Source organism: Narcine bancroftii, chromosome 13, assembly GCF_036971445.1.
Source record: "Narcine bancroftii isolate sNarBan1 chromosome 13, sNarBan1.hap1, whole genome shotgun sequence".
NCBI lineage: Eukaryota > Metazoa > Chordata > Chondrichthyes > Torpediniformes > Narcinidae > Narcine > Narcine bancroftii.
Window position 1 is genome coordinate 38,185,791 of NC_091481.1, and position 15,494 is coordinate 38,201,284.

Below are 15,494 nucleotides of genomic sequence, written 5' to 3' on the forward strand. Positions count from 1 at the left end.
TGAGATGGAGAGATGCCGTCCCTCCTACTCACACTCAATGGTTATATGACACGATGGTACATCTAACTTATGTTGAATGATCAATATCGATGAGATGGAGAGATGCCGTCCCTCCTTCTCACACTCAAAGGTTATATGACACGATGGCACATCTAACTTATGCTGAATGATCAATGTCGATGAGATGGAGAGATGCCGTCCCTCCTACTCACACTCAATGGTTATATGACACGATGGCACATCTAACATGCTAAATGATCAATATTGATGAGATGCAGAGATACCGTCCCTCCTTCTCACACTCAATGGTTATATGACACGATGGCACATCTAACTTATGCTGAATGATCAATATCGATGAGATGGAGAGATGCCGTCCCTCCTTCTCACACTCAATGGTTATATGACACGATGGCACATCTAACATGCTGAATGATCAATATTGATGAAATGGAGAGATGCCGTCCCTCCTACTCACACTCAATGGTTATATGACACGATGGCACATCTAACATGCTGAATGATCAATATTGATGAGATGCAGAGATGCCGTCCCTCCTTCTCAAACTCAATGGTTATATGACACGATGGCATATCTAACTTATGCTGAATGATCAATATCGATGAGATGGAGAGATGCCGTCCCTCGTACTCACACTCAATAGTTATATGACACGATGGCACATCTAACATGCTGAATGATCAATATTGATGAGATGGAGAGATGCCGTCCCTCCTTCTCACACTCAATGGTTATATGACACGATGGCACATCTAACTTATGTTGAATGATCAATATCGATGAGATGGAGAGATGCCGTCCCTCCTACTCACACTCAATGGTTATATGTCACGATGGCACATCTAACTTCTGTTGAATGATCAATATCGATGAGATGGAGAGATGCCGTCCCTCCTTCTCACACTAAATGGTTATATGACACAATGGCACATCTAACATATGTTGAATGATCAATATCGATGAGATGGAGAGATGCCGTCCCTCCTTCTCACACTCAATGGTTATATGACACGATGGCACATCTAACTTATGTTGAATGATCAATATCGATGAGATGGAGAGATGCCGTCCCTCCTTCTCACACTCAATGGTTATATGACACGATGGCACATCTAACGTATGTTGAATGATCAATATCGATGAGATTGAGAGATGCCGCCCTCCTTCTCACACTCAATGGTTATATGACACGATGGCACATCTAACGTATGTTGAATGATCAATATCGATGAGATGGAGAGATGCCGTCCCTCCTACTCACACTCAATGGTTATATGACACGATGGCACATCTAACTTATGCTGAATGATCAATATCGATGAGATGGAGAGATGCTGTCCCACCTTCTCACACTCAATGGTTATATGACACGATGGCACATCTAACATGCTGAATGATCAATATTGATGGGATGGAGAGATGCCGTCCCTCCTTCTCACACTCAATGGTTATATGACACGATGGCACATCTAACATGCTGAATGATCAATATTGATGAGATGGAGAGATGCCGTCCCTCCTACTCACACTCAATGGTTATATGACACGAAGGCACATCTAACTTACGCTGAATGATCAATATCGATGAGATGGAGAGATGCCGTCCCTCCTTCTCACACTCAATGGTTATATGACACGATGGCACATCTAACTTATGTTGAATGATCAATATCGATGAGATGGAGAGATGCCGTCCCTCCTACTCACACTCAATGGTTATATGACACGATGGTACATCTAACTTATGTTGAATGATCAATATCGATGAGATGGAGAGATGCCGTCCCTCCTTCTCACACTCAAAGGTTATATGACACGATGGCACATCTAACTTATGCTGAATGATCAATGTCGATGAGATGGAGAGATGCCGTCCCTCCTACTCACACTCAATGGTTATATGACACGATGGCACATCTAACATGCTAAATGATCAATATTGATGAGATGCAGAGATACCGTCCCTCCTTCTCACACTCAATGGTTATATGACACGATGGCACATCTAACTTATGCTGAATGATCAATATCGATGAGATGGAGAGATGCCGTCCCTCCTTCTCACACTCAATGGTTATATGACACGATGGCACATCTAACATGCTGAATGATCAATATTGATGAAATGGAGAGATGCCGTCCCTCCTTCTCACACTCAATGGTTATATGACACGATGGCACATCTAACTTATGTTGAATGATCAATATCGATGAGATGGAGAGATGCCGTCCCTCCTTCTCACACTCAATGGTTATATGACACGATGGCACATCTAACTTATGCTGAATGATCAATATCGATGAGATGGAGAGATGCCGTCCCTCCTTCTCACACTCAATGGTTATATGACACGATGGCACATCTAACTTATGCTGAATGATCAATATCGATGAGATGGAGAGATGCCGTCCCTCCTTCCCACACTCAATGGTTATATGACACGATGGCACATCTAACATGCTGAATGATCAATATCGATGAGATGGAGAGATGCCGTCCCTCCTTCTCACACTCAATGGTTATATGACACGATGGCACATCTAACTTATGCTGAATGATCAATATCGATGAGATGGAGAGATGCCGTCCCTCCTTCTCACACTCAATGGTTATATGACACGATGGCACATCTAACTTATGCTGAATGATCAATATCGATGAGATGGAGAGATGCCGTCCCTCCTTCTCACACTCAATGGTTATATGACACGATGGCACATCTAACGTATGTTGAATGATAAATATCGATGAGATGGAGAGATGCCGCCCTCCTTCTCACACTCAATGGTTATATGACACGATGGCACATCTAACGTATGTTGAGTGATCAATATCGATGAGATGGAGAGATGCCGTCCCTCCTACTCACACTCAATAGTTATATGACACGATGGCACATCTAACTTATGCTGAATGATCAATATCGATGAGATGGAGAGATGCTGTCCCACCTTCTCACACTCAATGGTTATATGACACGATGGCACATCTAACATGCTGAATGATCAATATTGATGGGATGGAGAGATGCCGTCCCTCCTTCTCACACTCAATGGTTATATGACACGATGGCACATCTAACATGCTGAATGATCAATATTGATGAGATGGAGAGATGCCGTCCCTCCTACTCACACTCAATGGTTATATGACACGAAGGCACATCTAACTTACGCTGAATGATCAATATCGATGAGATGGAGAGATGCCGTCCCTCCTTCTCACACTCAATGGTTATATGACACGATGGCACATCTAACTTATGTTGAATGATCAATATCGATGAGATGGAGAGATGCCGTCCCTCCTACTCACACTCAATGGTTATATGACACGATGGTACATCTAACTTATGTTGAATGATCAATATCGATGAGATGGAGAGATGCCGTCCCTCCTTCTCACACTCAAAGGTTATATGACACGATGGCACATCTAACTTATGCTGAATGATCAATGTCGATGAGATGGAGAGATGCCGTCCCTCCTTCTCACAATCAATGGTTATATGACACGATGGCACATCTAACTTATGCTGAATGATCAATATCGATGAGATGGAGAGATGCCGTCCCTCCTTCTCACACTCAATGGTTATATGACACGATGGCACATCTAACTTATGTTGATTGATCAATATCGATAAGATGGAGAGATGCCGTCCCTCCTACTCACACTCAATGGTTATATGACACGATGGCACACCTAACATGCTGAATGATCAATATTGATGAGATGGAGAGATGCCGTCCCTCCTTCTCACACTCAATGGTTATATGACACGATGGCACATCTAACTTATGTTGAATGATCAATATCGATGAGATGGAGAGATGCCGTCCCTCCTACTCACACTCAATGGTTATATGACACGATGGCACATCTAACTTATGCTGAATGATCAATATCGATGAGATGGAGAGATGCTGTCCCTCCTACTCACACTCAATGGTTATATGACACGATGGTACATCTAACTTTGGAAAAAAATCAGATGTTCCTCTAATGGAACGGAATTACATTTTTAAAGTTTAGGGGGTCCTTTTATTAATTTTTTTCATAATCTATGATCTTGTCTTGTGGGTTTTTTGTAAAAACATTGGAAGGAAAGGGGGTAAAATTTGTAGCATTGTATCAATATATTTTGTTTTATCTTTTTCCGTTAACCACATTATAACTGATTAAATGATTGTTTCATTATTTCTTTTTTGTTGATTGTTAAGATTTTCTTATACAAGTCTTTCTTTTGTATATTTTCTTTTTCACATTGCCTCTTTATATTTTGATAAATATGGCTTGTACCTTTTGCATTATTATTGTAAAATTTAATACAAATATTGAAACAGAAAATTGTTTGATAAATCAAAACTTACAGCCTCTGTCAGCTTGTTCCTGAAAAAGTCGATGTTTGCAAAGAAAATGGGTGAAGGACATCGGAAAATTTTCACTCCCTCCGGCTCATAGATCTGTGGTGAGGAATACAGAGGTCAGTGCAGTTACTGCTTAGTTCAAGCCTTGGCTCTCAGCTTTTCACATCAGCTATGTACTTCACTTACATTGACATAGTCCTTCCTGTTTCTGTAGATGTCTGTCCCACTGATATTGGCCAAAACAGAACACAGCGGACTGAAAGTGAGAAGAAAAGATCACTGAGAGAAGGAGTTTGCTGTGTGTACCATTCAACTCCAGCTCATGGCTCAGCTGGCTACCTGACAATGCCAGTCTTGTTTGCCTGGCCCTTCATCTGTCAAAGCTGAACCCCATCTTCCTCAGCTCCTCTCACATCATCTAACCTCCGTCTCCCAATTAATTCCATACACCCTCCTTGGGTCTACCATAAACTAATGCCGATCAATTAAATGTGTGTTCTGTTATGGAGCCTAACAGCAGATGGAGTTCCTGTCCATCACTCACCTCCAAATGTTCCTGGTGATGCCACCCCTCTCCTGCTGAATCTGGGCTACCACCACAAACATTCATCGCCCAAAGCTGGGAACCGAGGGGTCCATGAGGCAGAAATGGGAGAAGGGGCTTTTAAAAGAAATCTTCACTGCTCATCTGTAGTTCCCTTTTTTGTACAAGGATTACTGCGAATATTTATCATCAATCAATTCCACATATTTGTTGTCTTTTTTAATTCAATTAAGTTAACTCTTCCAGTTTTTTTTTAAATACAAATACCTGTCTGGCCGCAGCAAATAATAACTTTGCAGCATGTGTACATTGTACACGATGTATGGCGATAAACATCATCATTTCAATCAAAGGTTGACGAGCCTGATAAAAGATCCCGGGAATAACCCCCTGAAAGCCACCGTTGTGGGTGGGTTGGGTCACCTATGGTTGGATCACCTCTGGTTGGAAGAGTGTCATTGCTTTAACAGCAGCACTGGAGCTTGTGTGGACTTGCAGGGAGAGGATACAAAGCACTGGTCCGCAGGGCTCTACTATCCAGTCCGATCACCCTCAGCTCCATACGTGCTTCAAATTGCCTGCTGAACTCTCGGGATGGTGGGGTCTGGGCCCAAGATGTGTCATCCTCGAGGGATTGCAGACTCTGTGGAAGTAGAGGACTAGTGCAGATCACCAGAAAATGGGGAGACCAACCCCTGTTTGAGAAGGAGAAGCAGAGGAGACAACCCTACAAGTCAGTGACAAGGCAGCAAACCAATGAGTGACCAGTGACAGACGATGGGCTATTGGAGACTCGAGGCATGATGCGGGCCACTGGCGAATGCAGTCAAAGGATCACACCAGACCGCAAACCGCTGGAGACTGAAGGGGTACCAAGTATTGGAACCAGGATGCAAGAGTGTGCTGAGGGCGTTGAAAGATTCCCCATTGTGTCTATAAGACATAAAAGCAGAAATAGGCTATTCAGCCCATCAAGCCTGTCCTGCCATTTAATCATGAGTTGAATCAGTTTCCCACTCAGGCCCACTGCCTGGCCTTCTCCCAATTGATGCCCTGGCTAATCAAGAACCTATCAACCTGTCTTAAATACACTCAATGACTGGCTTCCACAAGTACCTGTGGCAACATATACCACAGATTTATCACCCTCTAGCTGAAGAAATTCCTCTGCATCTCTGTTGTCCTCTTTTGTACCAGACTTTCTCACCATGGGAGATACTCTGTTGGTGGCATGGTTAGCGCAGCAGTTAGTGACCAGGGTTCAAATCCAGCATTGTCTGTAAGAAGTTTGTCGTCATTCTCCCTGTGTCTGCATGGGTTTCCTCCCACCCTTCAAAATGTACCAGAAGTTGTAGGTTCATTGGTCATAATTGGGCGGCACCCGATAGTGGGCCGATAGAGTCTGTTACCATGCTATATGTCTAAATTTATGCCTTTCACCATTCAAAATGTTTCAAATGAAATCCACCCTCATTCTCCTAAATCCCAATGATGACAGACCAAGAGCTGTCAAACGCTCCTCATACGATAACCCTTTCATTCCAGAATCATCCTTGTGATCCGCCTCTTAACCCTCCCCAAAGTCAGCACATCTTTTCTTAAATGAGGAGCCCAAAACTGCTCATAGCACTCCAGTGAGGTCTCACAAGTGCCTTATAGAGCCTCAACATCACATCCCTGGTTTTATATTCTACTCCTCTTGAAATGAACACCAGCGTTACATCTGCCTTCTTCACCACCAACTCAACCTGCAAGTTTACCTTCAGGCACGAAGACTCCCAGGTCCCTTTGCATCTGACATCATATTTCATTTGCCACTTCAAGTCCTTCTGCACCCTCCTTGTTTCCTCTACACCATCTGCTCCTCCACCCACCTTTGTATCATCTGCAAACTTGGCCACAAAGCCATTCATTCCATTATCCAAATCATTCATATACAACACAAAACAATATGGCCCCAAACCCCGACCCCTACCAGCCAATCAGAACATGATCCCTGTATCTCAACTCTCTGCTTCCTGCCAATTAGCCAATGCTCTCCCCATACTAGTATGTTTCCTGTTGTACCACGGGCTCTTATCTTGTTAAGTAGCCTCATGTGCGGCACCTTGTCCAAGGCCTTTTGAAAATCCAAATACATCCACAGCATCTCCCTTTTCCAGCCTGTTGTCATTTCCTCAGAGAATTCCAATAGGTTTGTCAAGCAAGATTTTCTCTATCCTGTCAGGTGCCTCCAAATTCTCCATAACCTCATCGTTTACAATCGCCTCCAACCACCGAAGGGAGTAAAACACAGAAGACTGTCATGAAAGTAAAAATACAGCAGTGGAGAAATTAACAGGTCGAACTCTGCCCTTTCTCGAGCAGAAACAAAGATACATAACCAGCATTTCAGATGAGATACAAGTAAAATGTAGACATGCATCCAAACAAAATGGTGGGGGGAAGGAGCAGAGGCCCACAGGCAGGAGATAATAAGTGGATAAGAGAGAGAGGGTACACCAGCAAACATGGGATAGCTCTGTGAAAGGGGAGGAAAGGGGGTGAAATGCTGGATGAAAGAAGTCTACGCAGTTGCTGGAAGAACTATGTAGACTTTACATTACTGGAGCTGCAGCACCCCACCCTGCCATGGGCAAGACCCTCACAAAAGAGGGAGGGAGGGTCAAACTGGTGGGTGTGGTTTTAACCCTTAAAGAGACAACCAGGATTACCTGCACCTACAGCGATGTGGGCTGTTGCCAACGGCATGGCAGTCTGGATGGCGTGCTATAAAACTTCGGCGCATGCCTATCCCATTCAGTGAGGAGGAAATGGACAGTTTCATCAAACTTGCCAGCTCTGTGGGGATTGGGGACTTGATGTGGAGGGGGTTGGTCCCCCACCAACCTCGCTCCACAATGTCAACAATCTCACCTCCAGCAGCCCCCGGTGTGATGGATGGTCCAAGGGCTGGTTTTTTCCTCACTCCCGACTCTCAGTGATTTCCCAACCAGTGAGTAGGGCCGAGGAATGTTGGAGCAGATGGTATGATCAGCACTGGTCTCACCAGTCGGCAGGGCCCAGCAAGTGCAGTAACATGCTCCAGGAAAGGAGGGGGCTCTGTGCACAGTGAACAGCATGCAGCCACACAGCTCCCCACGGGATGGTATAGCTGCTGCTTTCCAGGGTTTGTCGTGCCTTCTATCCACCAGCTCAATGGCATTCAGCCTACCACATGCATTGCATCTTATCATTGTATTTCATTGTTTGCAATTAGCAGTAAGTGCTGGTTGTTAGTTGTGTCCAATATAAGTGTATTGTGTCTACTTTGTCCGGTTGTGCATGTGCGTATGTGTACACATCCTGTGACACTTTCCCTCACAGCCAATTAAAAATATTTGCTATAATCAGCTTGTGTCCAGACCCGTTGCTTCTCTAACCCGCTCAGCTCGTTCCTCACATCAGAGAAACGTTTCAAAGTTTAAAGTGCAGGAAAATCTCGGTAGATCAGGCAGCATCCATGGGAATTAAAAGGCAGTCAGTGTTTTGGGCCGGAACCCTTCGTCACAAACCAAATGAGTCAAGCTCCTGACCAAGGACTCAGGCTCAAAATGTGGGCTTCCCCCAGATGCTGTGTGGCATCCTGAGTTTCTCTTGCACTTCTGTGCATTGCATCTGCAGGTTGTCTTGTTTAATCACCAGATGCTAAAAGTTGTGGAAAAGAGTGAAGTGGACAGAATAGTCAGAAGGAGAAGGGGACAGGGGTTCAAAGGTTCGATGATTCCGTGGGCAATGGCAAAGGAAGGATGGGTGCAAAGAGGAGGCAATGTGCCCATTGCAAACAGACCTGATGATCAGGCACATGTTGGCATTGGAAACCTTTGGCTCCCCAGACAAGAGGCCTTCCCAAAATTCCAGCTTCCATAGTACTTTTGCCTTTGAAAACATGGTGCGACAATAGGTCAGAAAAATTAGGATGATATCAAAATCTTTTATGGGAGTGAATGGCAGCGAGTTTAGGAGGAAGTCTGAAAGTTTGGGGCCAAGGACTGCTGGAAATCAAAATGAATTGAGGAATGTTTCCTCGAGCTATTGTTGAATTGGGATCTCAGGGCATGAACAGAAGCCAGAGGAGTGAGCTGCTGCCAGCATGTGCTGGCAAAGCCTTTGACTGAGGAAAGTGCAGGAGAGGTCCTGGTGCATCAAGCATGGTCCTAAGGAGCCCAAGTCACCAGACATCGTACAACGTCCAAATCATGGTTGGATACTACTCCCACCAGAGGGGAATGTATTTCTTAAGATGGATTTCGTGGCATGGCCTCAAACACCTGCTCTCAATGGACAACAATAAACTCACAATTGGGTCCTGAACACCACGGTCAGAAGTTCAAATCCGACAGCAGCCGCCAGACCGATGTCGAGTCCAAGCAGCACAGCAGCAATGAAGGCCATGACCCACACCAGCTTGGAACAGAAAGCAATGTTAGTCAGCGCCACAGTGCAGAACATGACCGCCTTATCCCCAGGGCCAGTGTCCCCCAGCAATACCCAGGGCCAGTAACCTAGAGATACTAGGGGTCAGTGTTACCCAGGGCCAATGTTCCTCAGGGCCAGTGTTCCCCAGCAACACCCAGGGCCAGTGTTCCCCACCAACACCCAGGGCCAGTGTTCCCCAGCAACACCTAGGGCCAGTGTTCCCTAGCAACACCCAGGGCCAGTGTTCCCCAGCGACACCCAGGGCCAGTGTTCAACAGTGACATCCAGGGCCAGTGTTCTGCAGCGACACACAGGGCCAACTATCTCCAGTGACACCCAAGGGCAGTGATCCCCAATGACACCCAAGGGCAGTGATCCTCAATGACACCCAGGGGCAGTAATCCCCAGTGACACCCAGGACAAGTGACCCAGAGATACGGAGGACCAATGTGTCCCAGTGATAATCATGGACAGTGTTCCCCAGTGATGCCCAGGGCCAGTGGTCCAAATGATACCCAGGGCCAGTGTTCCCTGTGATACACAGGACCAGTGTTCTCCAGCGATACCCAGAGCCAATGATCCCCAATGACGCCAAGGGGCAGTGATCCCCAGTGACATCCCGGGCCAGTGTTCCCAAGAAATACGCAGGGCCAGTGCGCCCCAGAGACACCCAGGACAAGTGACCCAGAGATACCCAGGGCTAGTGCTCCCCAGTGCCTGTGATCCAAACAGAACATTACCACACAGAACAGACTGTTCAGCCCATGATGTTATGCCGACCTAGGTAAATCTCCACAAAATCTGATTTTATCCCACCTCACATCCATAACCCTCTTACATCCATGTGCGTAACAAAGGGTCTTCTGAATATTCTTTAACATCTCCCCAAAATTTACGCTACTTACCTTAAACAAACGTCCTCCTGTATGGTCTCTAATCGCCCCAGGAAGAGGTGCAGGCACTCCACCCTATTTAGGCCCCTGTGACTTCTATTGTGTCACTCACATCCTTCTCACTCCAAAGAGGAAAGCCCCTAGCTCTGTCAACCTTGCTTTATGTGACACATTCTCCAATCCAGGCAACATCCTGGTAAATCTCTGCATCCCTGCATCTTTCCTGCAATGATGCGGCCAGAACTTAAGCGTGGTATAATTAGAGTTTTACAAAGCTACTGGAGCCAGTGAAAACGCAATGGTGGCTGGTGAGTGTGACACACACAGTTTCAGGTGAATCAGAACTTGCACACATTTTCTTTTAAAACACTGAGCCATGTTATGATGTTTGACATCCTGTGCTGATTCGCTAGACTTCTGGGAGTTGAGGACTATCAATAGTGCCACTACATGCCCCCAACCCCCAGATCCAGCACTATTGCCTGGTAGTATTTTGGGAGATCGACCACTGGCTGTTGAAAAGGGGCAGTTTTGTCAATGTGGGCAAGTTTGAGCCTGTCATTGTCCGGCAATGCCTCAGATGCAGGTTGACCTCATTCATCTTATCACCCTGTATGACCCCTGCAAGGGCTGTCCATGTGTTCCTCTACGTACGAACATGTACTCACAGTCCTTCAGTTCATGTGGTCCAAAAGAAATATGTTTGCCATGTGATGATGGTGGTACAGGGGATAATTTGCCTACGGTGTCCCTTAATCTGCTCAGCAGATCTTTGGGATCTTCATCTTTACTGGATCCGTGCAGAATGAATCCCCCCGGGACCATCAAAGGCACACCGTGTACAAGCTCTGCAGACAAAGTGTGAAGATCCTCATTTGGAGTTGTCCTAATGCCGAGCAACACCCATAGCCATTCGTCTGCCCAGTTGGGACCATCCAAACCGGTCATTAAGGCTGATTTAAGGTGATGATGGAATCATTCAGCCATCCCGTTAGACTGTGGGTGATGGCACTTGTACGATGAAGCCTAGAGCCGAGCAGCCGAGATAAGGCTGTCCATAACAAAGAGGTCCTCTGTCAGATGGGATGTGCCCCAGTAGGCCGAAGCAAGCCACCCAGGAATTAAGGCATGCTCGCACACAGGAGTCCTTAGAAGCATCCACCATGGGGACTCCCTCAGGTCATCTCGTAAACCTATCGATCACCTTGAAAAGATAGTGGGAGTCTCGTGAAACTGGAACTGGTCCCACAATGTCCAATTGGACATGGTCGAAGCGGCGAGTTACTGGTGGGAAGGGTTGTAGTGGTGCTTTCATAAGCTGATGGATTTTGACTTTTTGACAAGTTACACAAGATTTGGCCATTTGTGTGACGTCTTTCTTCAGATCGTGCCAAACAAATCTGTCTGAAATCAGAAGAATGGTCAATCTGATGGATGGATGAGATTAATATGTTGTCTAGATAAACGAAAACATTGGCCATGCCTCGCCCTACTGCATCCATAACTTGCTGAAAGGTCTGAGCTGCATTTTATAACCCAAAAGGCATACGTTAATAATTCAAACAATCTGAAAGGGGTAATTATTGCTGTTTTCAAGATGTTGTCTGGTTCCAATGGCACCTGGTAATATCTATGCACCAAATCCACCTTTGAAAAGATTTTCACACCATGCAGATTCACTGCAAAATCTTGAATATGAGGAATCGGATCGTGAAACAGTATCGTTGAGCCATCTATAATCTCCACAAGATCTCCACTGTTACAGGCCCAGACAACCCCAAAACCCAGCAGCAATAGAAATTCACCAAGATCAATGGTTACTTAAACAAAAGCAAATTTTAATTTTCCTTAAACATAAAGACAGGATCAAACTTTAACTTATTACTATTAACTTGACCCCCTTCTAATTCTAAGCACACGTGTATGTAATGTGTGTGTATGTTCAGAAAAGTTCTTTGACTCACAGTCCAATCTCACTTTTCACTCTTCCAAGTTCGCTGGTATCAGGCAATTCTTATACTGTGCACAGATTTTAACATTCACAAATTTTCACCAGGCTCTGGTAGAAACGGTTAAATGGTTATCAGTCAGAAAGGATCTTGTCAGTTTTCAGAGAGAGATTCATTGGACACACACAAACTGAGTTACTTCAGTTACTTCAGTGTCTTGCTGACGAAACTTGCCCCATCAGGGTTTTCCAAATGATAATCTCTTCTGCAGGTCACCACCGAGTTCCTTTTGTTTCCCTTATTTAAGGAGAAACACTCTAGCCAGTCATTTCCCCTTGTGTGGACCACATGGGTGGCTTCAACAGGCTGAACTCAGAACTCACAATCCACAACCCGTCTTCAAAATGGGGTTTCAACAAGCTGCCAGCTTGCCATGCTGCAGAAACCAGCTCTCTCTCTTATAGAGGAAGCCTGTTTGGTCTCCTCCCTCTCTTTCTCTGCTTGCAAAACCTTCTTAGAACAGCAAACTGTATTCAGACAGATTACAGCACCGGACCAAATCTTCTGAGTCTGCTCATCTGTTGCTTTAAAAGCAATAATCCATTACTTCACAGCATGTCCAATTAACACCTACTTGTGAAGACTTATTCCCCATAGTTTATGCAAAGGCACCCAGAACCTGGACTGTCTGGCTTGAGCAGAGCTCTGGCATTTTAAAAGAAATCTTTTTGTCAAGTGTTTGTGACCTACACTACTCCCACAATCTATCTCCTTCAAAAACATATCTATATACAATATAAAATATGATATAATCCATCACACCACCCTCCGGAGTGTTTTTGGACTAAATGTAATGGAGACGCCCATGGGCTGTCGGATCTGCTAATTATTCCCAGATCTTCCATTTTGTGGAATTCTTGTTTAGCTAATTGCAATTTCTCAGGAGGCAAGCGATGTGCCTTAGCATGAATGGGAGGGCCCTTGGTAGAAATTTGTTTCGCGGTGGGGGGTCAAAAACTGCAGAGTTGTAATTGTACAAGTCTGGAGAATTATCAACAGTCTTACGCAAGGCTTGAAGCCATAGTGCAGGACCATAGTGCTGGACTATCCACCAGCTGGCACCCTTTTAAATCCACCATGAGTTCAAAGGAAATCGGCCCCGAGTAGCGGTCGTGACACTGCCGCTATAATAAAAGGCCGTGTGTAAATGTTCCCCTCGAACTGTACGTGGGTACGATGGAACTATTGACTGCTGTGAATTGGAGGTTAGGGGAAGGATAACATGTATCAAAACCAGTTGGTGGAAAAACACAAACCTCCAATCCTGTGTCCACCAAAAACTTTCACTGGGATAGCTGAACCCAAACATATAAAAGGCTCATAGATTTTCAGCCAACCGTCACAGCCATTAAGGACAGTCAGCCAGGGCTTTTCCTGAGAACGCACAAGGTGGCAGGCACCTACGTGCATTGACTCCCCAATGCCGGTGGCAAAAACACCAGGTGGAAGTGTCAACAGTCTGTCTGCCTGACCTGAGACATTGCCTCGTTAAAGGAGCTGGCACATTGAGAGCGTTGGCTTGGGAAGTAGCGTCCACAATGGAGGTGCTGGGTGCAGACAGCTGTGACACAGTGACAATGTCCAAAGATCTTTTGGTGTGTTTTTTTGCCAGCCACAGGACATCTGCTTCTGCGGCTACTGCCTTGGGGTCTTCGAAAGAACTCTGCAATAATAAGATTCTAATGTCTTCTGGCAACCTCTCCAGGAAGAGCTGTTTGAATAATATATCCGGCCGTTGGCCAGATGCCAGGCACAGCAGGTTGTCCATTAGTTCAGATGAGACGCGGTCACCCAACTCCTCCATGAGTAACAGTCTGGCGACCCTCTCTCTGTGGGACGCCATGAATCCACAGCAGGAGCACTTCTAGAGTATCATGCTTGCACTCACCAGGCTCCGGTGGATCACACAGGATGTCACCGACTTGCTTGGCAGTGGCTTGGTCCAAGGCACTGATGAGGTGATAATAGCGAGTCACGTCTGCCTCGATCTTCCTGAGGTGAAATTCTGCCTCAGCCAGTCGAAATTACAGCTCTGGTTCTGCCGTCCAGAAGGGTGGTAGCTTAACAGCAACTGCTGCAGTCTCCATATGGTCCAAAACCTCAATTTAGACCCGTCGGGGTCACCAATTATAGCCACTGAAAATGCAGTGGTGGCTGATGGATGCGAAATAACGACACACGGAGTTGCAGAACTCATTTACTTGAGTCACGCACATATTCTTTTAAGACACTGAACTACATGCACCACGTCATGACGACTCGTGCTGGTTTGATAGACTTCTGGGAGTTGTAGTCTATCTATAGTGCCACTACCCTACAACATTTACTCACCCTTTTGCACTCAATTTCCCAAATAACAAAAGCCTGACAATTTGTGCAGCAACTTTGAGAGATCTATAGACCTGGACCCTAAGATCTCTTCATTGTTTACAACCCTGCCATTAACCACGTACCCTGCTTTCAAGTTCAACCTACCCAACTGCATTTGAATGTTCTCCCCGTATCTGTGTGGGTTTTCCCCAGGGGCTCCAGTTTTCTCCCACCATTTGAAATGTACCAGGGGGTGTAGTTTAATTGGGTGGAAATTGGGCGTCACGGACTTGTGGGCCCAAATGGCCTGTTACTGTGCTGTATGCCTAAATTAAATTAAAAATTAAATTAAGATTGAACTCCATTTGCCACTTATCTGCAAACTCTGTGACATACAACAAACATCTAGCCTACCCACAACACCTCCCAACCTTTATCATCTGCAAACTTAATAACCCACATCTCCATTTCTTCTTCCAAGCCATTTCTAAAAATCTCAAATAGCAAACGTCCCACAATAGATCCCTGCATAACTCCACTAGTTAGCCACCTCCAGACAGAATATGATCCATCTGCTACTATGCACTGTTTTTTGCAGGCAAGCCAATTTCAGATCTATGACCACAAGCTTCATGACTTGACTTTCTGAATGAACCTACCATGGAGGACCTTGTCAATCGTCTTAATTCAGTCTCCTCAGAAAAGAGATTCAAACTGGAACAGCCTATTTCTCAGCAGGAGATCGTGGCTTCCAGGTTAGAGAATGTTAGGCCTCTTATTATTTCTGAGGATCAAACTGGATTTATTAAAGGACGTTACTACAATTTAATTTTCAATGTCTCTTAGGTATTTTTTACTCCCCTGCAGTTTCATTCTCTGAATGAATT

At 45.3% G+C, this 15,494-nt stretch overlaps 1 protein-coding gene across 3 annotated transcripts in view; it reads right to left on the bottom strand.

The window, feature by feature from the left end:
- The window catches only part of LOC138748290 (chloride anion exchanger-like), a 257,498-nt gene that overhangs the window by 147,637 nt on the left and 94,367 nt on the right, over window positions 1–15,494 (bottom strand). For all 3 annotated transcript variants that reach the window (XM_069908204.1, XM_069908205.1, XM_069908206.1), the window contains 3 exons: window positions 9,277–9,383; window positions 4,580–4,649; window positions 4,397–4,489 (listed from right to left, as the gene is read on the bottom strand). In XM_069908204.1, coding sequence (XP_069764305.1) covers window positions 4,397–4,489; window positions 4,580–4,649; window positions 9,277–9,383 — 270 coding nt within the window. The remainder of the gene's footprint in view (window positions 1–4,396; window positions 4,490–4,579; window positions 4,650–9,276; window positions 9,384–15,494) is intronic.